This window comes from Dama dama, chromosome 19, assembly GCF_033118175.1.
Source record: "Dama dama isolate Ldn47 chromosome 19, ASM3311817v1, whole genome shotgun sequence".
In the NCBI taxonomy this organism is placed as follows: domain Eukaryota; kingdom Metazoa; phylum Chordata; class Mammalia; order Artiodactyla; family Cervidae; genus Dama; species Dama dama.
Genome location: NC_083699.1, coordinates 68,275,657 through 68,300,338, shown reverse-complemented (window position 1 = coordinate 68,300,338; position 24,682 = coordinate 68,275,657). Strand labels below are relative to the sequence as shown.

General features: G+C 44.2%; 1 protein-coding gene across 1 annotated transcript in view; it reads right to left on the bottom strand.

The window, feature by feature from the left end:
* KCNJ6 (potassium inwardly rectifying channel subfamily J member 6) overlaps positions 1–24,682 on the bottom strand; it is a 315,914-nt gene that overhangs the window by 219,136 nt on the left and 72,096 nt on the right. The window contains exon 2 of the mRNA XM_061167964.1: positions 9,748–9,799. Within this exon, the coding sequence (XP_061023947.1) occupies positions 9,748–9,772 (25 nt within the window). The 5' untranslated portion in view covers positions 9,773–9,799. The remainder of the gene's footprint in view (positions 1–9,747; positions 9,800–24,682) is intronic.

The following is a 24,682-nucleotide window of genomic DNA, read 5'->3' as shown; positions in this document are numbered from 1 at the left end:
GATGGGGCAGAGAAGGAGGAGACAGCAAGGAGAGTCGAGGGCACACGGCCAGAGAGAGCTGGCAGTGACGCGGGCCAGGGCGTGGTTTAGGAAACCCTGAAACCTCCCTGTTAGAGCCAGGAGAGGCAGCGACGAGTCCCTGGGCGGCTGGCACAGGAGCTCATTTAGATACTCATCACAAGTAATGAAGCGACGACTTACCCTGTGTAAGGGCAAGAACCAGCGCTCAAGAGCCCTGAGTTTGACTTTAAGTCATGCTACTTGATTTTTTTTTTTCTTTTTAAGGGGATGCCTTTTTGAAGTTTTGTTAAATCTTTTATAACAAGTAATTATATCCAAACTGAAAATAAATGCAGATAATAAGTGTATAAAACACAAAAAGTTCTTCCCACTTTCAATCATCAAAGGCAATAAGGTGATGCTGTTTCCAGTAGTCATGTATGGATGTGAGAGTTGGACTATAAAGAAAGCTGAGCACTGAAGAACTGATGCTTTTGAACTGTGGTATTGGAGAAGACTCTTGAGAGTCCCTTGGACTGCAAGGAGAGCCAACCAGTCCAGCCTAAAGGAGCTCAATCCTGGGTGTTCATTGGAAGGACTGATGCTGAAGCTGAAACTTCAATACTTTAGTCACCTGATGCAAAGAGCTGACTCATTTGAAAAGACCCTGACAGTGGGAAAGATTGAAGGTGGGAGGAGAAGGGGTTGACAGAGGATGAGACGGTTGGATGGTATCACTGACTCAATGGACATGAGTTTGGGTGAACTCCAGGAGTTGGTGATGGACAGGGAGGCCTGGCGTGCTGCAGTCCATGGGGTTGCAAAGAGTTGGACACGACTGAGCGACTGAACTGAACTGAACTGAACTGTAGACAGTATCTGGCTTTAGGTCTAGTGATTAGCATGAATTTTACAAACTAGATTTATACCTTTACTTTTGAAAATTTCCTCCTCTTTTCACTGCTCTTGTAACCCATCTGGTCTTCCTTCTTGTATTCTTTTTTCCTTTTCTAGATTTTTTTTAAAGGTTGCATGGAGTCAGGGGCTTCCCTGGTGGCTCAGATGGTAAAGAATCCACCTGCAATTGGGAGATCTAGGTTCAGTCCCTGGGTTGGGAAGATCCCCTGGAGGCGGGCATGGCAACCCACTCCGGTATTCTTGCCTGAAGAATCCCATGGATAGAGGAGCCTGATGGGCTACAGTCCACAGGGTCACAAAGAGTCGGACATGAATAAGTGACTAAGTATAAGTTTTCTGATTTTAAAATGCTTGTCTTCTGTCCTTCAACTCAGCCATCAGTCAGCCAGGTATAAATTTTCAGATTGAAAATAATTTCACTCAGAATTTGAATTTAGTGTTCTGTCATCTTTTTCATTTTTTAATTGAAGTAGCATTGATGTTATCAAAAACCTCAGGTATACAGATGACATTACTGTTATGGCAGAAAGTAAAGAAGAACAGAAGAGCCTCTTGATGAAAGTGAAAGAGGAGAGTGAAAAAGTTGGCTTAAAACTCAACATTCAGAAAACTAAGATCATGGCATCTGGTCCCATCACTTCATGGCAAATAGATGGGGAAAGAGTGGAAACAGTGGCTGACTTTAGTTTTTGGGGGTTCCAAAATCATTGCAGATGGGGACTGCAAGCCATGAAATTAAAAGATGCTTGCTCCTTGGAAGAAAAGCTATGACCAAACTAGACAGCTTATTAGAAAGTAGAGACATTACTTTGCCAACAAAGGTCCATCTAGTCAAGGCTATGGTTTTTCCAGTAGTCATGTATGGATGTGAGAGTTGAACGGTGAAGAAAGCTGAGCACCGAAGAATTGATGCTTTTGAACTGTGCTGTTGGAGAAGACTCTTGAGAGTCCCTTGGACTACAAAGAGACCCAACCAGTCCATCCTAAAGGAAGTCGGTCTTGAATATTCATTGGAAGGACTGATGCTGAAGCTGAAACTCTGATACTTTGACCACCAGATGCAAAGAGCTGACTCATTTGAAAAGACCTTGATGCTGGGAAAGATTGAAGGCAGGAGGAGAAGGGGATGACAGAGGATGAGATGGTTGGATGGCATCACTGGCTCGATGGACGTGAGTTTGAGCAAGCTCTGGGAGACGGTGATGGACAGGGAGGCCTCGCGTGCTGCAGTCCATGGGGTCACAAAGAGTCATACATGACTGAGCAATTGAACTGAACTGAGAGTTGATGTATAACATGATATAAATACAGGTGAACAGTACAGGGATTCACAATTTTTAAAGGCTGTAGGGAATAGAACAGGTATTTTATAATAACTATAAATGGAGTATAACCTTTAAAAATCAAGTTGTGTTACTTTTGTGATGATTCTGTGATGACCTGGGAGAGTGTGAGTGTGAGAGACAGATTTCCATATTGAAAGTGTCGAGTTTTATTGGGAAGGAGAAGATACATTTTACAAAGCACCATCTGATGGGTCTGATGCAGCTTTAGTCCCTGAGGAGAGACGGTCATTTCTCTCCCCGATGACCTTAATGCAAAGAATAGCTCTGCCCTGTCCTAAATGCCCTCCAGTATCCTACATCCAGTCCAGCTATGGGGTCTCTTACCAACCAGGAACAGAGACCAACATCTGGGTATCCACCTCTGCCTGGACTGCGACATTGTCCTTTTCCATTGGGGTTGTTGTTTGCTGTTGCTGTTTTAGTCCCTAAGTCATGTCTGACTCTTTTTTCGACCCCATGGACTGTAGCCCACCAGGCTTCTCTGTCTGTGGGATTTCCCAGGCAAGAATACTGGAGGGTGTTCCCATTTCCTCCTCCAGGGGGTCTTCCCTACCCAGCGATCAAACCTGCATTTCCTGCTTTGACAGCTGGATTCTTTACCCCGAGCCCCCTGGGAAGCCCTTTCCACTGGGGAGGGGTTGGTGAAACTGGTGCCTTGTGTTGAAATCCTACAGCCTGCCAAAGAGGGCTTGTGGCAGATGTGGGCAATAGTGCCTTTGAGAGGGTGGGTGGGCATTTCTCAGTGGGGATACAGGGGGCTTTCAACATCACAGCAAGCAGTGCAGGGCCAGGGGGTTGATACAAAAGGGGACTGTCTCCTTCCTCCTGCCACAGGAACCCCAACATTCTGGGACAAACGTGCTCCTGCGGAGAATCTCATTGCCTGCTCTCCTGGGCTCCTGCAGCTCCCACTTGAGCTTCCTCTTTTATGGGCCAGTTCCGGAGCTGTGGTGATGGTCAGCTCTGCCCTTGAAGACTCTTCTGGTTTCCTCTGGACCCATCCTGGCTGTTGGTTCTCAGCTCCCAGACTCACCTTTCCCCTCTTAGCTCTTTGCTGCGCTTAAGTGCTTCCCTGTTGCCCATGGGAAAAAAAATCCAAGCTTTGGACTCTCCTTTTTATGACCTGACTCCTGCTTGGGTGCCCAGCCATCAGCTGTCTTGATGCCCTGACTCCTCACTGCTGTTCCATCAGTGCTGGCTCTCCCTAAAGCTAGCCACTCTCTTGCTTTCCTGAGCTGGACCCTGGGTGCTGGGTGCGGGCACTCACTTTCCCACTGACTGCCTGGTGAAACCTGTACATCTTTATGCTGTTGTTGTTTTGATTTATTTTTGGCTGTGCTGGGTCTTGGTCGGGTGCTTGGGCTCATTGCACCCTGGCATGTGGGAATCTTAGTTCCCTGGGATAGAACCCGCATTCCCTGCTTTAGAAGGCGGATTCTTAACTACTGGACCCCCAGGGAAGTCCTGAAGCCTGCATATTCTTTGGGTGCCTATATGATGCCTGCACACAGCTGGTGGTGGTTTAGTCACCAAGTTGTGTCTGACTCTTGCGACACCGGGGACTGCAGCCTGCCAGGCTCCTCTGTCCGTGGGATTTCCCAGGCAAGAATCCTGGAGTGGGTTGCCATTTCCTTCTCCAGGGGATCTTCCTGACCCAGGAATCGAACCTGGGTCTCCTGCCTTGCAGGCAGATTCTCTACTGACTGAGCTATGTGGGAAACCCCCACACACAGCAGTGGCCTCAAACCTTGGTGCTTGCCAAGCCCCCCCTGCAAGACCCTCATTCTCCGTGAGGTACCGGTTGGTCTCCGCCTCATTCAGCCCAAACACTGCATGTGCTGTGAGCAAGGACCCGGTTTCCTTGTCCTTCCAGGGCTTAACACAATGCTGGAGTGATCAGAGCAGCTCATTCTCAGGAGAGAATGAATAATTAAAAACACTGTGCTTTAATGAAGCTAATTTAATATGCAGTGGCTGTAATTGGTTCTCGCTCTTCATTTCATTTGACATGAGCACGCTTGGAGTCTGGGCTAAATTTGAATGATTTCTTTCATGGCAGGAGGAGGGATTCCCTCTTCATTCAAGCAGGCAGCCAAGATCTCTAAGTGTCTCGGGAAACAGGCCCGTGTCTGCGGGCAGTGGGAGGGACTGTGGTTCGCTCACCCCGGTCCTGACTGGGAGATGATCGCCCTGGAGCAACTCGGGGTACAGCGGCCACTCTGCTGTTTATCTGAAGATAGTGATGGGGAACTCTTTGCTCTGCAGGTGGGTTATAGTTGCGATGACCGCAGGGATGATGGGGGGCGCAGCCTGGGTAGGATGGCTCGTGGGGAGGACCAGAAAGGGTGCTCTGGGGCTCAACATCCCCTATAGAGGCTGGACGGAAGGCAATGGAAAACCACAGAAGTCAACTCCTCCCACTGTGATTCCGAGTGCACCGTGGCCGGCCCCGAGGACCACCTACTGATGCAGGGATGCGCTCTGTACTTGTGCCTGATGTGGAGAAAGCTGCAAAAGTGGGGCTCCAGGAATTTAGGCAGAGCACTCGGGATGGGAGTGGGGCTTGGAAAGGGGCCCTGAAGCCTGGAGAAGTTGTCCCGGCCAAGCATCTCTACCTGCCCCGCCCTGACAACTCTATCACTGCTTGCAGGACCAGACATTTGATTACAATCCACATTGTTAGTGGACCATGTGGTGAGACTTCCCGTGGCTGTGTCTGACATATTCCCAAGGATGGGGGAGGCATACTGGCAATTAACAACCCCTAAGAGAATTACCTACAGAAAATTTATATAAGAATGACCTACAAAGGCACTCTTAAGGATCACGATTGCACAGCCCCCAGCCTGTCTGCACGCCTTTCAACACCTCCAATTTGTCACTGTCTGACTTAGATTCCAGAGGCCAGGAGAGAGCCTCAGTGTCACCTCTGATGACAGCAAGCATGGGATTTGGTTTCCTTGTGGGGTTGCCGTGTGCCTATTTATAGGCAAGGTTGGGAGTTTCCACTTGGATCAGGCTTTCAGCTCGGTTTCATTCATGGGTGGGTAGTAAAATCTGGGCTCCTGATGGCCAAGTTCAGTGTAACTTCCTCTAATCTGGGATTTTCTGTTGCCCCATTTGGAACAGGGTTTCTGGCGGTTCAAGTATGAGAATATCCACTTCTAACAGATGCTAACAGACATTAAAATGTCAAAGGGCAGTGGTAAAAATCAATAGCCTTTGAAACGTTCAAAGTCACAGCCAATGAACCCATGTAGGCAGTGTATGAATTTTAACCTCCTGAACCTCCTTGTCAATATATCTGCTTGGCTCCTTTCTCTTTCTCTTCTTGTCTTTGCCCCTGATTTTGTCTCTTTCCTCTTTATCAGCTCCTTTTCTGGGTTTTATATATATATATATATATATATATATATATACATTATATATATGTGCTTCGCTGGTAGCTCAGTTAGTAAAGAATCCGTCTGCAATGCAGAAGACCCCGGTTTGATTCCTGGGTCAGGAAGATCCCCTGGAGAAGGAATAGGCTACCCACTCCAGTATTCTTGGGCTTCCCTGGTGGCTCAGCTGGTAAAGAATCTGCCTGCAATGCAGGAGACCTGAGTTCAATCCCTGGGTTGGGAAGATCCTCTGGAGAAGGGAAAGGCTACCTACTCTAGTATGCTGGCCTGGAGAATTCCATAGGTTGTATAGTCCATGGGGTTGCAAAGAGTCAGACATGACTGAGTGACTTTCACTTTCATGTATATATATATTTCCCCTTATATTTCTCTCATGTGCATTTTCTTATATTTTATGTTTTTCTCCCTTTCTCTGTTTTTTCTTATCATATCCCCTCTTCAGTTCAACAATGTGACAAATATATTTTGAAGTATTGTCATGTATTTATTCAAGTTGTTTTTTCATTGGTGGTGGTTTAGTTGCTAAGTCGTGTCTGACTTTTGCGACCCCTTGGACTATAGCCCACCAGGCTCCTCTGTCCATGGGATTCTCCAGGCAAGAATACTGGGGTGGGTTGCCATTTCTTTCTCCAGGGGATCTTCCTGACCCAGGGACTGAACCTGGGTTTTCTGCATGGCAGGCAGATTCTTTGCCAACTGAGCTATGAGGGAAGCCCATTTTCCATTAAACATTTAAAAACTTGTTAATATTCTTGTGTCCCTTGCTTGCTCTTTTAAAAAGTGATGAATACTGTTTTTTTTTTTTTTTTTTTTTTTTGGGGGGGGGGATGGTTGATTAATGGCAAGTGAAAGAAATACTCCCTCTCCTGCTGTAGAAGATGAAGAAGAGACCCCCATCCTCATGAGGGCACTTGCATAGCCATCATAAGCATGTGAACCCCAACGGGACTGGAGAAGAAGCACCCTCTAGTTCTAGTTAAACACAGGGATGTTCTAGCAACCAGATGGCTTTCACTTGGCAGTTTAACAAGCAAAATGTTCCCTGGCTCAGGAAACCCCTTCAGTGTGCTGTGTCCTCGGCACTCGTGGTTCTGTTTTTGTCTCTTTTCCCTGGTGGTCATGGATTTGATGTTCCCATCAAATTTATTTTGCAGTAATTAAATCACTGTGGATGGTAACTGCAGCCATGAAATTAAAAAATCACTTGCTATTACAAACCTAAACAGTATATGAAAAAGCAAAGACATCACTTTGCCAACAAAGGTCTAGTCAAAGCTATGGTTTTTCCACGCGTCATGTGTGGATGTGAGAGTTGGACCATAAAGAAGGCTGAGTATCAAAGAATTGATGCTTTTGAATTGTGGTGTGGAGAAGACTCTTGAGAATCCCATGGACAGCACGGTGATCAAGCCAGTGAATCCTAAAGGAAATCAACCCTGAACATTCATTGGAAGGGTTGATGATGAAGCTGAAGCTCCAGTACTTTGGCCACCTGATGCAAAGAACTGATTCATTGGAAAAGACCCTGATGCTTAGAAAGATTGAGGACAGGAGGAGAAGGGGACAACAGAGGATGAGATGGTTGGATGGCATCACCAGCTCAATGGACATGAGTTTGAGTGAGCTATGGGAGATAGTGAAGGATAGGGAAGCCTGGCGTGCTGCAGTTCATGGGGTCCCAAAGAGTTAGACATGACTAAACAACCGAACAACAGCAACAGTTAAATGTTAATTCTTCCCTTAGCCTACAGATACACTCTCCTTCCATAAGTATGTATTCATTTCCTAGCAGGAAGTTTTCCTATGTAGAATAAACATAAGGTTGTATATGACATTATTCAGGAATTTCATTTTGGTGAAACATTTGTTAGTGTTGACCACATGATTAACTTCCATAGTGAGCACCTCAGAGAGTAATAGTACATCTTATATATTTTATGGGAAAAGGAAATGGCAATCCTTTCCAATATTCTTGCCTGGAAAATTCCATGAACATAGGAACCAGAAAGGCTACAGTCCTGGGGGTCACAAAGAATCAGACACAACTGAGCATGCATGCGTGCGCGCGCGCACACACACACACACACACACACACACACATTTTATGATGTTATTTATCTTTGTTAGGCTCAAGGGACTGAAATGTTGGATATGTTTCCAAGGTCTGTCTTCAAACTTTAAATTTCCTTTGTGCATTGAGCATATATATGTGATTTTTAAAAAGGCAGAGAAAATTCTAGAAGAATGGCTATGCACTTTTATCTACCCGAGGGTCTGGAATTAAATTTTGGCATCATTCTCTTAAGCCAGTGGGTGCAGAGATCAAAGTCACTAGAATAATTGCAGAGGCAAACATGAAACCCAAAACCAACGCATCAGGGAGGGTCCTGGGAGGGCTCTAATTTAAATCCGTCTGAATCCAATAGAGTAGAAAAATGAAATACCTTAATCAGAAATACTGACCAATAGATCTCTTATAGGGCCTTTAATGGTTTACAAGTTAGTTAGGTAAGTTAAAAAATATTCACTGAACTAGAATATCAGGTTCTAATAAGATCTTCATCATAAAACCTGTTAGCATCACAATTCACATGAGATACTATTTGGTTTAATGCACCATACACCCCAGACTCCACCCCTGGACAATGATGCTAGGTTCCAGCTGTTGGTCTCTCTAGCATTCAGAGAATCTGTGTCTTTTGTGTTGATGACTTTGGACTTGGAGATGAGAACTAAGTCTGTGGATGTGTTCTGGATGGTGAATTACTTGGAGTGTCACAGTCTCACTCCATATTTTGACAGCCCTGGCATGTCAGTTTCATGGTGGTCCTAGTACCCTCACTGTTTCATTCTAGGTCTGAGAAGGACAGCTTCTCAAGGTCCTCTCCATGACAGAGACCCAGGGTGGTGTTCTTTGAATCAAGTGGTAAGTTCTCTGAACATCTCTATGTCTGCAAGGCTAGAGGCAGAGAGAATGGTGGATGGAGGAAAGGCAGGGGATACACAGAAGGGAGAGAGGAAAAGAGGTGTGTAAAGAGAAGCATCCTGTTCTTCACTTAGTCCCTAAGAGCTATCGTCTACATGGTGTGATTAGGTAGAGGTTTGGGGTCAGGAACTAAAGAAGTGTGATGCACAGAATCTTGTAACGCTCCCTTTCCTTGGAGTCAGAACCTTCAGAGATAAGGGTTCATTTTCTGTGTTGTAGGAGGACAGTTGTATTAAATTGTCTCGGGATTTGAGGAATAGTAGCAGGAGGAGGCAGAGGGGCAGTTAAACGTGGGCCAGATCCATGGTTAATTTGCCGGCCACTTCTAAGTAGGTATTTATGGCCCTGAGGATAATGGAGAGGTGTTTGCAAGCTTCCCTTGCCACTTTAGATGTGAAATCTATCACTAGGGAAAAGTACCTTTCCAAGGGGAAAAGTCTGCGTAGTCTGTTTATTTCAAATCCATATGGACTTCAATATTTAAATGTCAACACAGGAAATTGCATTTCTCAGTTTGCAGGATTTATTATAATTAATTTTTTTCTGTTCTCCTCAAAACACTTCATGTATCCTGTTTATTTTGCTTAAGGGCTTAATGCGGATGGATCTGAAACCTAAATCATTGCAACTGCCTACATCTCAAGTACTCCACTGGTTAATAGTTTTCTCTGAAATTTCTGAACCACCTAACAGGTCTAATAACAATAAACCATTTTTGCTCTCTTTAGATTATACAGCCTATGGAATATCTGCACACAAATCTTCAGTTTTAGATTTTGTCTAAACCTCTTAAAAGTCAGCTTAAAATTATTGTAGGTCTCAATGCCCAGTGCAGTGTTACAAATAAAATCCATTCTGATTCTTTAGCTCCAAACATTAGGTGACCATTTCAGTACAGAATTGGACCTTGTGAAAGATGAATTTTGAATAAGCATGATATAACATTAACACAATATGATCTGTGTTAAATAGACCTTAGCTATGACAAGAGTGAAAGATAAACAGGATAATCACAAGGGGATGTTATTTTTTGCAGTATTCTGTAGTTTTCCATTCATAACCAAAGGTGAAGAATAAATTTCAAGTTACTCACTCATGGATTCTGTTAACTTGGCCATCGCTGAAATTTCCTCTTTGTGCTTTTCCTGGGGGTGAGAAGAAAAGATAATTATATATAAAGCACATCTTAAATATGAACCAACACAGTGGGTCTGTAACAACAGCTCTTTTTCTCACCCCCTTTCCCTTCTGTTAGAATTTGGTCACCAAAGATGAAATGAGTTTTCAAAACTCACATTATTGCTTCATGATCAGCCAGTCACTGACAAGAGCTTTTTATGATCCTAAAAAACTCACTAGTGCTCTTGGAAATGATCTTGGATATATATAATTGGTGACGCATGGCCAATTTTCAAAACCTCTTTGACACTGGAGTTTTGACATCCATATGCCAATCTTTCGCTCTCTATTTTCTCCTGTGGGAGCTTTTTTGGTATTTTTGGAGCTGGTATTTTTGCAGTCATTTGGTTTCTTTTTTTCCTAAAAGCTAAGTAAATCTGCTTACACATTTGTCTTTGTCTTTTTTTGAATTCTTGGAGTTATTTTTTTTTTGAAACACATCAGTTTTGATGGGTTTATGACCCTATCTATTTTGGACTGAAAACATTTTGTTTCGACTGGGATGTAGGGTACAACCCACTGAATTTGAGAACCAGAATGATCATACATAAATTTTGAAAATCTGGTATGCATGCATGCATGCATGCTTTGTTGCTCTGACTCCCTGGACTGTAGCCCACTAGGTTCCTCTGTCCATGGGATTTCTCAGGCAGGAATACTGGAGTGGGTTGCCATTTCCTCCTCCAGGGGATCTTCCTGATCCAGGGATCGAACCTGCCTCTCTTATGTCTCGTGCAATAGCACGTGCGTTCTTTACCCGCTGAGTCTACTATTTTATTCACTAGCCATGAATCTGTTCTAATTAGGAGATTACTTTGGACCATTAAGAATAATGGTTCTCTTTTTTGAAATTTCTGTTAAATTTCTTTAATTTCCTTAGATTCCTAACATGTGTAGTAGCTGCTATTATTTTCTTCTTTTTTGCAGCCTTATTTTTTTTCTGATGATGAAACTTATACATACTCATTACTTAAAAACTCAGACTATATTGAAAAATTATAAATAAAAAAATAGAATTCTCTCATAAGGCCGATCCACAGAGAAAACCACTGTAGTATTTTGGCAAAAACCTTCTATTCCAGTTTCTATACCTGTAAAAATATACAGATATGGAAATAGAATCTTGCTTTTATGAATAGAAATATCTATACTATACATACAATGTTGGAAGCTACTCTCACTTAACACAGTATCATACACTTTTTATGTCAATAAAGGTAGAATACATCATTTTTTAGTGACTGCATAGCATTCATCATGAATTACACCATAATTTCCTTACCTAGATTCCACTGAATTTGGTTCAAATTATCACTATTTTATAAAACACTGTGATGAATGTTCTTGAACTTATGTATTTGTGCCCTTGTCCTGTCAACACTGAGGATAAATATTAGGGTTTGGTATGATTGGGTTAAGAGTATGACTATTAAGAATTTTGACACTTGTAGCCCAATTTGTCCCCCACAAATGCTGACTCTGATTATGTTCAAAAACATTTGTGCATATTTGTTAGCTTGCCAGTGGCATTAGCACTACCCTCCCCCCAAATCTTTGCCAAACTGATAGGCAAAAAGTTGTCTCTTGTGCTTTTAGAACGTCATTGTTATTTCTCTGATCGTCTATTTATGAAGGACCATAGTATGCCTTCACATGGAGTAGGCACATCACCCACCCTGTCGTGGAGCAGTCCTCCAGGCCCTATGCCATCAACATTCTGCGTCTTAGAAATCCAAGGTGGCATTTATTTTTCCTGAGTGCCACAGTTTAACGCTGAACTCTTCGCAGTTACTTGGCTAGGACTTGAGCCAATGGGTCATGGCTTGAATATTGAAATTCAGTTCATAGCACTATTATTCATTCTTCCAGAGCCACTATTCCCAAATTCAAAGGGTCTGCTTTGAGTGTCAATAAACGACTTTGCACATCCCAAGTACGCTTGATTTTCATAAGCCCTGCATTCACAGCAGTGAAACCCAGGCACTGCCTCTTCCTTAAACTGATACTTGCCCTTGAGACCAGAAGGAGAGCTGAGAAACCGCAGTCTACCGTCCTGCTGTCAAGGCATTAACCTGTGATGGTTAGCCCGCCACGTGGTTTATATCAAGATGGAAAGAACTGACATAGCTATTGGAGAGGCTAGGAGTATTGAGTAGCAGAGACAGACAAGCAAGGCAGTCAGGACCTTGTCTCAGCAGCGCGGGCTCACAGGGGCGTGCACAGAGGCTGCTTCAAAGGTGAGTCTATCCTAGCGGTTGATGGCAGTTTACGCATCGATGCAAGTCCACGGTGAGAACTCAGTGACACTCATCCTTCACCTGCAGGGCCCTTGTTCTGTCTCTGCTCGCTCTGACTCTCCACTTCACCTCCTAGCTTAGTTCTTCTGCTGGTTTGCCCCACCCCACCACCCCTGGTTACACCATTTCTCCTTATATCCTGTTCTGTAACTGGTTTTCCCTTTAATCTCTGTGCCCATCAGGTCTTACTCTGCATCCCTGACCTATTCAACTTGGCCCTCTCCTAATGGTCCCAGGGATGAGACTCCCCAAACCCCTGGCACTCAGACTCCAGGCATTAGATCCTCACAAAACCCTGCTGGGTTTGTCTGTCTTCCTGTGTGTGTATCACTGTGTTATCTCTAATGAACCCCCCACCTTTTGCACCCCAATCTTGCTGGTGGGCGGTCCTTGCAGCTATTTTTATATAGATGTGTTGGATATCCTGGAGAAATCAAATACTGCCTAGATCAGCATTTTCCTTTTCCCTGTAGTTAAATGGAAACTTCTGACATCGACAAGGGGAGGGGGCCCTTAAAAATTCTAAATTTAGCCCTCTCAGTTTGACTCATCTTATCATAATTTATGGTGGAAATCATGACATGTTTCTATGTAAGTAGTTTAATCATCCTAAGAGATGTCTTTAAACTCCTTATGTCCTTCCCTCATTATCAGAAGTTGAGGTTTGCAATTACACGGCATGTATACTCGATAAAGGATTTACATTTCATTTGAGCAAATTCTCCTCCTTTTTCTAAAGCCAAGAGCTTCCTCCAAAATAAACTTGCTGGTTATCAGATTTACAATACTGGGAAGAGATTTGGAATGATAACATGTTAAATCTGGAAGACATTCTTTTAAAGATCATCAAGTCCAACCCCACAGTGATGCACTTGATGAAACTGAAACAAATACTGATCTCTGGCATTTGTCCCAAAAACAACAGAGCAGTTTTCCCTGAAGCTCATAAGACCCAAGGCTGCCTGGCTCCCAGGAAACTACTCATATAAGTATCCACAGCTGCTGCCCATGCACCCCATACCCTGCTTTCAGCACCCTCCACCAGAATACAAAGTCCCAGAACCTTGACACACTTCTTGGATGAGCTGGGTTCTTTTGCTCTAAGACGAACTCCACTTACAATTGCGTTGTCATATATTTAATGGAATAACAGAAACATTTAGAGTTTTGGCGAATCATGATGACATGTTTGAACAAAACATGCTCAAGGATGCTGAAAAAAATCCCAAGTGTCTTGTTAAAATCGCAGCAAACTCTTTGGGCCGGAGCATTGACTCTCAGGGCCAGTGGGTATTTACTTTTCTTACCGTCTGCCTGTATTCTCTCTACCATACCCGGAATATAAATAAAAAGCTCAGCAGTTTGCTCAGATGTGTGCATGTGTGTGTGTGTGATTTATACCCATACTTCTATTTCAGCTGGGGTGAATGTGGCTTCCAACCAGAACCACGCCAGATAAATACTTCCCTCTGTCTGAAATGACAGAGGGATTTTTAAAGAGGGCATTTATTACAGAGCTTATAATTTACAAACCAGTCAGTCCTAAAGGAAATCAGTCCTGCATTTTCATTGGAAGGACTGATGCTGAAGCTGACGTTCCAGTATTCTGGCCACTTGTTGGGAAAGGCCAAACCATTGTAAAAGACCTTGATGCTGGGAAAGATTGAGAAAAGAAGGAAAAGGGGATGGCGGAAGATGAGATGGTTAGATAACATCACCAACTCAATGGACGTGAGTTTGAGCAAACTCTGGGAGATGGCGAAGGCCAGGGAAGCCTGGTGTGCTGCAGTCCGTGGGGTTGCAAAGAGTCAGACACAACTTGGTGACTGAACAACAGCAATATAACAGAATTCGACTGTAACTCAAAGCTACGACCGAGGCACTGTGTGTGTGGTGTGGGTTGGGGTGGGGTTGATTGATGAGTGCCAAGTCTTAGCGTGGCTGGAGGAGGGGATTCTCCACTTCATGCGGCTCCCTCGAATACAGAGGGCAGGAGCTGGTGCTGCTGAGTGAGGTCTGCATGTTGAGCAGAGCGGCTGTCTTACTTTCTGGAACCCAGAAGTAGGTTTTTCAGGATGAGGGGGAAACTCATCAGAGTTGATATATTTCAAACCAGTCATATTTGCATTTTGGGTATTTTTATCTCTCTAAAAATGTGTGCTTATATTCATCAGAAAACTGATTTTTTTTTTAGAAGTTGCAACCGCTTAAAGGAACATTTGTATAAAGTGGGAAATGATAATTATTTTATGAGCTCCTACCCTCACTGGAGACCTCACCTCTAGGTTAAAACTGGGGCCACACGTCTCCCACCTTATCCATAGGGTTCTCTGCAAATGTGCCAGCTATTGCCCCCACCTGCAGCTTCCCTTTTCCACTTCCCTGACATGACGCCACAGCAGGTCACTGGAGGATTGATTTAAAGGGAAAATGCCACATCCTCAGATAGCCCATCAAATGAGTGTTCTTCTAATGGGGTGCCTTATGTTGCCTTGAGTTGCTACTGAAAAATATCATTGGCCTTAAGATTTAAGAATCACTGATTAACTTTTTTGCCTAATGGAAAACTCATGGAAATGAGTAGCCAGCATGCAGCTATGGTTTGCGAGAATACCATAGGAACCCCTCCCATTTATTTCACACTTATTATGCCCTGGGACTATGTCAAGGGCATTGCTAGACTAGTTCTTTTAATTCCCACCATGACTCTGTGATGGAAACGCTTTAACCTCCACTCTGGGGATGGAGCCATCCAGGCACAGACAGGGTCACCAAACTGCCCAGGTCACAGAGCTTCGAAGAGGTGGAGATGGGTGTCAAACCCAAAAGTTCAAACTCACAGAGCTAGAGCAGGCTCACAGAGGAAGAGCTTCATTGTGTCAAGGAGGACTGAAGACAGAATTCCCTGGTGGGTCAGTGGTTAGGGCTCTGTGCGTTCACTGCTGAGGGCCTGGGTTCAATCCCTTTGGAAAACTAAGATCTCACAAGCAAGCAGCACAGTATGGCTGGGAAAAAAAATAATAAAGGTAGAAGGGTGATGGGGGAGGGAGGAACAAGACCAAATATTCCAGGTAGAGAAGCAGAGGTGGGGACCTTGGTACTTGGGGAGCAGCAGGTCCCCGAGGCCAAGGGTGAGAAGAGGGGCAGAAGCCAGCTTAGAAGATGAGGGTGTCCAGTGTGCAGATTGCAGAGGCAGGGCTGAGTCGCTCCGGAGGGAGACCTGGGCTGGAGACACTGTGATGTGTGGGAGGAGGGGGCAGGGGGCCAAGGCCTGAACCAGTGTGGGCACCTTGGGGAAACCCGGAGAACTCTTTCTTAGCAGCCAAGGAAAAAGGGGGCTTGAAGAACTGAAAACTTGCCCCTTAGAATGGGGTATAGTTTTATGTAGGACAGTTAGGTATTTTTCTTTTTAAAAAAATTTTTAGTTGCACTGGGTCTTAGCTGCCACATGTGGGATTTTTGCTACAGCATGTGGCCTTCTCTCTAGTTGAGGCTCTTGGACTCCAGAGCATGCGGGCCCAGCAGCTGCAAGTATGGGGGCTCAGTAGTCACCCTGCTGCATGTGGGATCATAGTTCCCCAATCAGGGATCGAACCTGCACACTGGAAGTCCCTAGGTTAGTTAGTTTTTATCCTTGCTTTACTTTCTGAAGGACTACTAAGGTGACCTAAAGAGCTAAAGGATTTGGGGTAAAGAAAAAAATTGGCAGGGGTGTGTTTGAAGGAGGAGATGAAATTCTTCCTGGGCAGGGCATGCAGGATGCGTTTGGTGACACGGCCTCCTTTGCACAAGGTGAGACCCTATCTCTCCGAGACACCCTTTCCAAGCCCCTTGAGTACAGGTCCTCCTGCAGGGCTCCCAGGATGCGTCCCTGCGGCCGTGTTGACCAGACTTGGGAGGGATCTCCTGCACGGAGGTATTAGGATGACTTATAAAAATAAATGAACTCAAGGTTGTGCTTGTATTCATATCACTTCTATTCACCTGTGCTCCAGGGTGAGTCTCAGGTGGGAGGAAAGGATTTGGAGTATCACCCTGTGTCCTTTCCTGGAAGCATGTGGAGCACCTGAACTTCACCTGCCAATAGGGGCAGGTGGTGGGGCTGCGTCAGAAAATGCTGGACCACATGGCTGTAGAGTTTCTCCAGACCTCTGCGTGTATCCTCCCCTGCTTGAAAAACCCTGTAGGCTAGTGACACTCCAGACTTCCTGCACCAGCATCCCAGCAAGTTCTCAGGATGCCCAGTGTGGCTGATTTCCTGGAATATTGATGAGTGACTCATTCCTCTTTTCCTAGAGCTCCTGGAAATATCATAAAATATAGGACAAGCAGCATCGCTCTCATCACATTAAGACGTTCCCTTTAAAGAGAATGCTGAGCTCAACTGCAGAGAGACCTTGAGGAGATGGGGGCAACTGAAACACGCCGAGCCAGATCTCATGCCACCAACCCCAGGCGGCATGCCTGTCCCAGGACACAACTTTGTGAGGCTCACCGCAGCTCCCCAGAACTCAGCGGCGGTGTGCTGAATGTTGGAAGCAGCCTGCAATTCCCTTTTGGCTTCATCTCACTCCATCTATTGCCTCCCTTCTGGGCCAGCGTTTCTCTGAAGCTCTAGTTGTCTCCAGAGCTATCTTCCAGGAACCCTAGACCTTACAGGGGCCCATGCCTCCTCCACTCAGCTTCATCAGAGGCACTGGTTTTGCTAAACTCTCCTTGTTCACAAGAGGAAAGGGAAAAGAGCTTGTAACGATGTCCCTTCTTTTCCATTTTCCTTTGGCCCACAATGCAGGTTCTGAGCACAGCGAGTCCTCCCGTAGCTGCCCTTGCCTTCCTAGCTCTGCCCTGTTTCATGGTTAAGTCAGAACACTTTCCTCAGAGAGCTGGAAAGTGTCCACAGGGCTCTTCAGGCCCATTTCCTGTCACTCTTTGCTCCTAAACTACGTTCCTGCCAAATGACCCCTTTTTGGCGCCTGGACGCTTTGCATCGTTCCATCCCTCCTCTTGCCTTCTTTGCCTGCACAGTTCACGTCTCCTTGTCTTTGAGGATGGGTTCAAATTTGACTTCCTGTTTGACAGTATCCCTGGCTACTACTTTTCTAGTGACCATTCTCTCTGAGCCCCAGCACCTGCACATACTTCTGGCATGACTTCCAGAGGCAACAGTGATGACAGCATCAGGAACAACTGGAGAACTCAAAAGAATTCATCTCTTTGATTCCAAAGAAGAGAAAGCAAAATCCCCAAAGGAAACCAAAGAATGAATATGGATACCAAGGGGGAAAGGCAGGTGGGAGGAATTGGGAGATCGGGATTGACATATATACACAATTGATACTATGTACAAAAGCAAAGAGGAACTAAAGAACCTCTTGAGGAAGGTGAAAGAGGAAAGTGAAAAAGCTGGCTTAAAACTCAATATTCAAAAGCCTAAGATCACGGCATCCGGTCCCATCACTTCATGGCAAGTGAAAGTGAAAGTTGCTCAGTGGTGTCCGACTCTTTGTGACCCCATGGACTATACAGTCCATGGAATGCTCTGGGCCAGAATACTGGAGTGGGTAGCCTTTTCCTTCTCCAGGGGATCTTCCCAACCCAGGAATTGAACTGGGGTCTCCTGCATTGCAGGCAGATTCTTTACCAGCTGAACCACCAGGGAAGCCAAGTAGATGGGGAAAGTAGATGGGGAAAAATGAAAACAGTGACAGACTATTTTTTTGGGCTCCAAAATCACTGTGGATAGTGACTGCAGCCATGAAATTAAAAAATGCTTGCTCCTTGAAAGAAAAGATATGACCAACCTAGATGGTGTATTAAAAATCAGACATCACTTTATTGACAACGAAAGTCTGTATAGTTAAAGCTATGGTTTTTCAAGTAGTCATGTACAGATGTGAGAGCTGGACCATAAAGATGGCTGAGCACCAAAGAATCGATGCTTTTGAACTGTGGTGTTGGAGAAGACTCTTGAGAGTCCCTTGGACTTCAAGGAGATCCAACCAGACCATCCTAAAGGAGATCAGTCCTGGGTGTTCATTGGAAGGACTGATGCTGAAACTGAAGCTCCAATACTTTGGCCACCTGATGCAAAGAGCTGACTCACTGGAAAAGACCCTGATGCTGGGAAAGATTGAGGGCAGGAGGAGAAGGGGACGACAGAGGATGAGATGGTTGGATGGCATCACCGACTCAATGGACATGGGTCTGAGCAAGCTCTGGGAGTCAGTGAAGGACAGAGAAGCCTGGTGTGCTGCAGTCCATGGGGTTGCAAAGAGTTGGATATGACTTAACAATTGAATAAAAACAAATAAAATAGATAGCTAATGAGAATAGCATAGGGAGCTCTGCTCAGTGCCCTGTGGTGACCTAAATGGGGAGGAAATCCCAAAAAGAGGAGATGCATATGTATACATATAGATCGTTCTCTTTACTGTGCAGTGGAGACAGACACAACATTGCTAAAGCAATGATACTCCAATGAAATTAATTAAAAAAAGAATGAATAGAATGAGTAAAGTTTCCGGGAGCAGTTGTGAGTTTCCTCACATGGGAGGCTGGCTCGTCATTTGTCCAGAATGTTCCAGAAAGATTTCTGCTCTAGGAAGTAATGCAATAGAATGATGCAATGAGTGAATTTTAGAGCCCTTCTGAAATTGTTTCAAAGATGTGGTTATAGTTCAAGGGGGAAAATAAATTACGCAGAGAAAACAATTGCTCAGAGCTCACAACTTCCCTGCCTTTTAACTTCTGCCTATACTTTCCATTGGCGGGGATGAGCTAGCTTCTTCACTAGGGCTGGGCTGTGTTGTCATGAGGCAATTTGTCCATGTTCTGCCTCAAGAACTGCCTAGGTTGCAATGGAGAGCAAGGGATTTCATTATTTGTCTATTCTTCCATTCATTCATTCATTTATGGTTCAGTTTTGTGAGGGATGATCATGGACAGCCTTTGAGAGGCCCATGATCTAGTGTTTTTTTTTTTTTTTTCCAGGAAGGTTTATCCCAGGGTGAAACTTTAGACTGGGCTGCCCGATATTGGATAACCCATGTGGAAATGCCCCAATGAGATGGGGAAGCTAGTGGAGCACAGTAACAGCTCCTTCCCAAGCCAGGCCACTCTTGGGCACTGTTGGTGCCCAGAGAAGTGGTGTGGATGGTGGTTTTCAAAACAGAGGTCATCCCTGCTGAACTGGGTCACAGAGGAACTAGAGAGCTCTAGCTATTCCAACCATCAGAAATCATCCTGTTACTTATGTATGCGTGAGAGAGGATGTTGGGGACAAGGAGATGAAATCCTTCCATCTCTCATCTGTGTCAATACCAAGAGACTAAGTCGGAGGAGTATTTAAAAAATGTTATTTTGCAAAATTCAATTTCATAACCAAATGTGACATTTACTGGACTGGAGAATGAGGAACATTTACTGATAAAAATAATTTCATTTTATGTGCTTCTTGCCGCATTTGCAGCTTGAACTTCTGTTTGGGCAGAGGAGGGAAGGGAGAGAAGGTGACCCCTTCACTGGGTACCTCACAGCTCATTCTTAGCAGCACACATCTCTGAGAAGAAAGGGAAGCAAGAAAGTGCCATTTCCATAAGACTTTGTCTTTTGTTCTTTGTCCCACTTTCTCTTTTCTCTCTATTTACAACTAATCTCCCATTTCAGCTTCTGGGAAAATGGCATAGATGTACTTTTTTCTATTCCTCCCACTATGTACAACTAGAAAACCATGAACATTACAATCATACCTCAGAGATATTGTGGCTAGGTTCCAGACCACCTCAGTAAAGTAAATATCATGATAAAGTGAGTCACACACGGTTTCTGGATTCCCAGTGCATATAAAAGCTATGTTTATGCTATGCTATAGTCTGTTAGGTGTGCAATAGCATCAGGCCATATTTAAATTTAAAAAATACTTTTTTTTTGGCTAAAAAAATGCTAACTGTCATCTGAGCCTTCAGTGAGTTGTAAACTTTTTGCTTGTAGAGGGTTTGAAATATGGTGAGACTTAGCAAAATTCTGACATGGAGAATTCTGACATAGGAACAAGAAGTGAGTAAATGCTATTGAAAACAATGGTACCAAGAGACTTGCTTGATGCAACGTTGCCCCAGACCTTCAATTTGTAAAACACGCAGTGTTGGCTAAGTGCAGTAGAGTGAAGCATGATAAAAGGAGGTCTGCCTGTATACATACACACAGCAAGCATACGAAGTGGACAAAGCGTGGCAGAGTAGCCGGAAACTCTGAGCCTGAAGAATGATGGTGGTGAGTTCCCTGCTTTTGTTGTAGTTTTTATTTCTTCCTTTTTGCTTCTTCTATCCCAGACTGGATACTAGAGAAGCTGGCAGGATGGACATGTCAATGGATACAGAAAGAAATGCCCCAGGAAAAGTCTGCCCTCTCTAGCCAAGTACTAAGAAAGAGGTAGCTTAGAAAGACAGAAAACTTTTAGATGATAACTTCTCTACTCCAAGCCAAAACTACACCAAAAAAAGTGCAACCTCACCCTAGAGCAAAGGATGAGTGGGTAGCCTCGACTCTTACGCTTGCCAGTCTGTAGCAGGGCACCCAAACCTCCTGCCAGGATGCAATCAGAGAAAACAGAGGGAGGGGCCCAGATTTTCATCCTGGCTGAGGGGTAATAGCTGCCTCCACTTAGAGACCTCATGGGGAGCCTGGACTTCTCCCCAGACTCAGCAGTAATGAAGCTTCCCTCCCCATCCCCAGGAGGGTAGCATTGGAAGAATCTTACTCAGAGCCAGGACTTCCACTTTACTGCTACTCATCAGCAACGTTGCCACTTCAACAAAGAGCAGCAAAGACCACATGGGAAGCATCAGTGAGGTACTCCTCTTATCCAGGGGGGGCGGGTATCACTCCCACCCAGTGGTAACAAAGATCCTCTCTCATCTTACATCAAGGGACACTGACATCACATTGGTAGTAATCAGAACGAACCCCTCACCCCCTCACCACAAGTGTGGGGTCAGAAGAGAGCTGCTGTGATATGAGATTTAAATAAGATCCATAGTCTTATAATCCTTATATGTCTCATAATCTTCCCAATGTCTAGCATTCCACATGCTAGCAAGGTAATGCTCAAAAACATCTAGGTTTCAATTAAAAAACTCCCTTGTCCCCACAAGGAAGAGAAAGAGCTCAAACTGAATGAGAAGAAGACAGTCGTTGATGTTGACATGACACAGATTTTAGAATTATCTGAAAATTTTAAAGCATTTAATACAAATGCTTCAACAAGCAATTATAAATGCGATGAAACAAATGTTTTAAAAGTCTCAGCAAAAAAAAAGGTGTCAGAAAAAAGTGTAGCAAGTGTAGAGAAAAGCCACATGGAAATGCTAGAACTAAAAATTACAAATACTGGGGAAAGAAAGGTCCATGAGTGGACTCAGCAGTAGAGTGGAGGGGATGGACGAAAGTAAAAGTGAAGTTGAAGAGAGAATAAATTAAATTACTCAATAAGAACAATAGAGAGAAAACAGGCTGAAAAAGATATCAACAAGAACAAGAGAGAGAAAACAGAATGAAAAAGGAATCAACAGACCCTTGGGAACGTGTGGGTCTGTAATGAAGATCTAACACTAATGTTGTTGAGTACCAGAGGAAGAGGAGAAGGAGGAAGGGACTGAAAGAGTATTCAAATCTTCCCAAATTAAAGAAAGTATTAATTCAAGAAGTTTACTGAATCCCATATAAGGTAAATCCAAAGAACCCTACACAAAGACATGTCATAATCAAACTTCTAAAAGCTAGAGAAAATCTTGAGGACATCCAGAGAAATGACATAATACTTCAGGGGAAAAAGAATTCAAACAACAGTGAATTTCTCATCAGAAAGCAGGGGGGGCAGAAGGAAGTAGCCCGGTGCTTTTCAGTTACTGAGAGAAAAGAATCACAAATCCAGAATTCTATACCAGTAAAAAAAAATCCTTCATGAATGAAGAAGAAATCAAACCGTTTTTAGCTGATGAAAAACAAAGGTTGTCAACAGCAGACCCACTCTCAAAGAATGGTGAGAGGAAGCTATCTAAACAAAGAGAAAATGATAAAAGAAGGATTTTTGGAACACCGTAAAGTGAGAAACAAGAGCAAATGTCGAGGTAAATATGAGAGACTGTAATTCCTGTGATGGTAAAGGTAGATTGAAAGTAAAAGGGTGGAAAAAGATATGCCACACTGACATGAATGAAAAGAAAGCAGGTATAGCTTTATTAGCATACAGAATAGACTCCAAAGCAAAGAAAATGCCAGAGATGAAGAGAAGTCTTCTGTAATGACAAACGGTCAACCAGTCCAGAACATGCAGCAATCTTAAATGCATATATGTGCACCAAACAACAGAGAAGCAAAATATGTAAGGCAGAAACTGATAGAACTGGAAGGGTGAATGGGCACACCCACAAGTATAGTTGAAAACTTCAACACCCCTCTCTTAATAATTGTTAGGACAACTAGAGAGAAAATCAACAGAAATAGAGAGGAACTCAGCAACACCTTCAACCAATAGGATCTCATCAACATTCATAGAGTATTCTACCTAACAGCAGCAGGAGGTACATGCTTTCCAGGTGCCCACAGAGTGAATACCAGGAAAGAAACAGAGAAAAATAAAGATTTTTTTTTTTTTTTAAGTTTAATGCATGAGGACAGAAGGCAAGAAAGATGATAGCATCATCTCCAGCAGAAAGGGTCCTGGCCACAAGAAGAAAGTTTCTTTTCTATTTTCCTTTTTTGTGCCACCTCCTTCTCCTTCTGCCACTTAGGCTAGCTCTCATTCTAAGTGCTGCAGTGAAGATGTAGTTAATGGAAAGATTTTGGAGTGGGCTAGAGGCTTTCATGTTTCAGAGCTTTAAAGGAAAGAGAGAAATGGAATTTTCATTCTCCGAAGCCTCTCTAATGGAACCATCTCTCTCCTTTTGGAAAATTATCATTCCCTCCCTTTATTCTGTCCTGACTGTCCCTGGGACCTTTCCATACAAAAGCAGAGGAGAGAAGAGAATGGCTGAGGTTCCTCGCCCATGTCACGGAAAATGGGTTTGCATCTTTTGTGCAGGTTAGGCCATTTTGAGACAAAATAATTAAATGGAGCAGAAAAATACGTTCCTTTACACCTTACGGGGCCTAAAAATTCAACTGTAAATTTCCAATTCAAAAAGCAAAAGTCAAGAGTGACTGCATCTGCTGGGGACCCTCTCTCCCTATGGACTGGTCATTGTATAATTATGCATTGTGTTCACATGGCCATCTCAGGGCTGATGGACTATGAAGCCCAGTCTTGGCCAATCATAGTGAGTCTTTCTCAAAGCCACGGATTCACACTAAGGGCTTCCCCCTGACAATTTGGTCACTCCCAATTGTTTGATATTTAGCCACAAGAAAAGAAAAATGACTCCTGTCACCATTAGTTACAAGGTGGGCAGTTAGGTCAAGCACTGCCAGGAGCCTCAGTTTTTGACAGGCAGCAGCTGTTCAGGCTCCCTGCCCCAGAGGACAGCAGAAGGCAAGAGGGAGGGCTGGAGGTAGGATTCCGGGAGCTCAAGGCAAAAATTCATTCCTAAGACTGGATCCTCTGTGGGACTTGGCACTGGACAGATGGTGTTTGCTTTCTTCATCAGTCACGGAGCCATGGCCAGAAGCATGGCGGGTGGGGGTGTCGAAACCTAATTTTTGAAGCTCTTTAGGTTTTAAAATCACATAAGTCTGCTTTCTAAATATCACCGAGGCAGTTTTATACCATGCTGTGACATTGGCTGGACCTTATTCCCTGGGGTGGGGGTTGGGATAGAATTACTCAACTTAAAGCAGCAACCAGCTTCAACATTTTGCTTCTTCTTGTGACCGGGACCCTATCTTCCGGAGATCATGCTATCATCTTTCTTGCCCTCTGTCCTCTCCCTAAGCCCTCCTTTCGTGTTCTAACTCAGGGCGATTTGGTGCTGCTGGCTTCTGTGTTGGAATTCACCCTCTCTGATCCTGGCTCCCTGTCTCTACGTAGATGAGCTAGAGAACCTGTAGAGCAGGCGGACCTCAGGTCAATGGGGAGAATGTCCTTGCTCCCAGGAGAGTCATGCTCAAATACTTGGGGGCGAAGGATCTTGACATCTACAGCCAATTCTCAAATGGTCCAAAAGAGAGAAAGAGAATCCACAAATAAGGCAAATGCGAAGGGTGAAGAGGTCAAGGGTGTGTGTGTGTACTGGATCACTCTTGTGACATTTGTGTTGGTCCAAAATATTTCAAAATTTAAAAAAAAAATTGGGAAAACCCAGCATGGTCAGCCAGATAAGCCATCTCTCTTCAGTCTTAGGTCTGATCAAGGATCTCTGCCTTGGGGGAGGTGTGTGGCTAGGGTGCTGATATGGGTAAATATGATGATTACTTGATTTCCTTCTGGTTTGTGGTCATCTTAATATGATTTGTCAGTCAATCCTCTGAGTAGCATCCTAAATGCTTCACGTTCGTTGCCTGTGAGCTCTTTCTAAGCCTGGAGATGACGGTGCTCCATTGCAGACCTATTGAATTGAA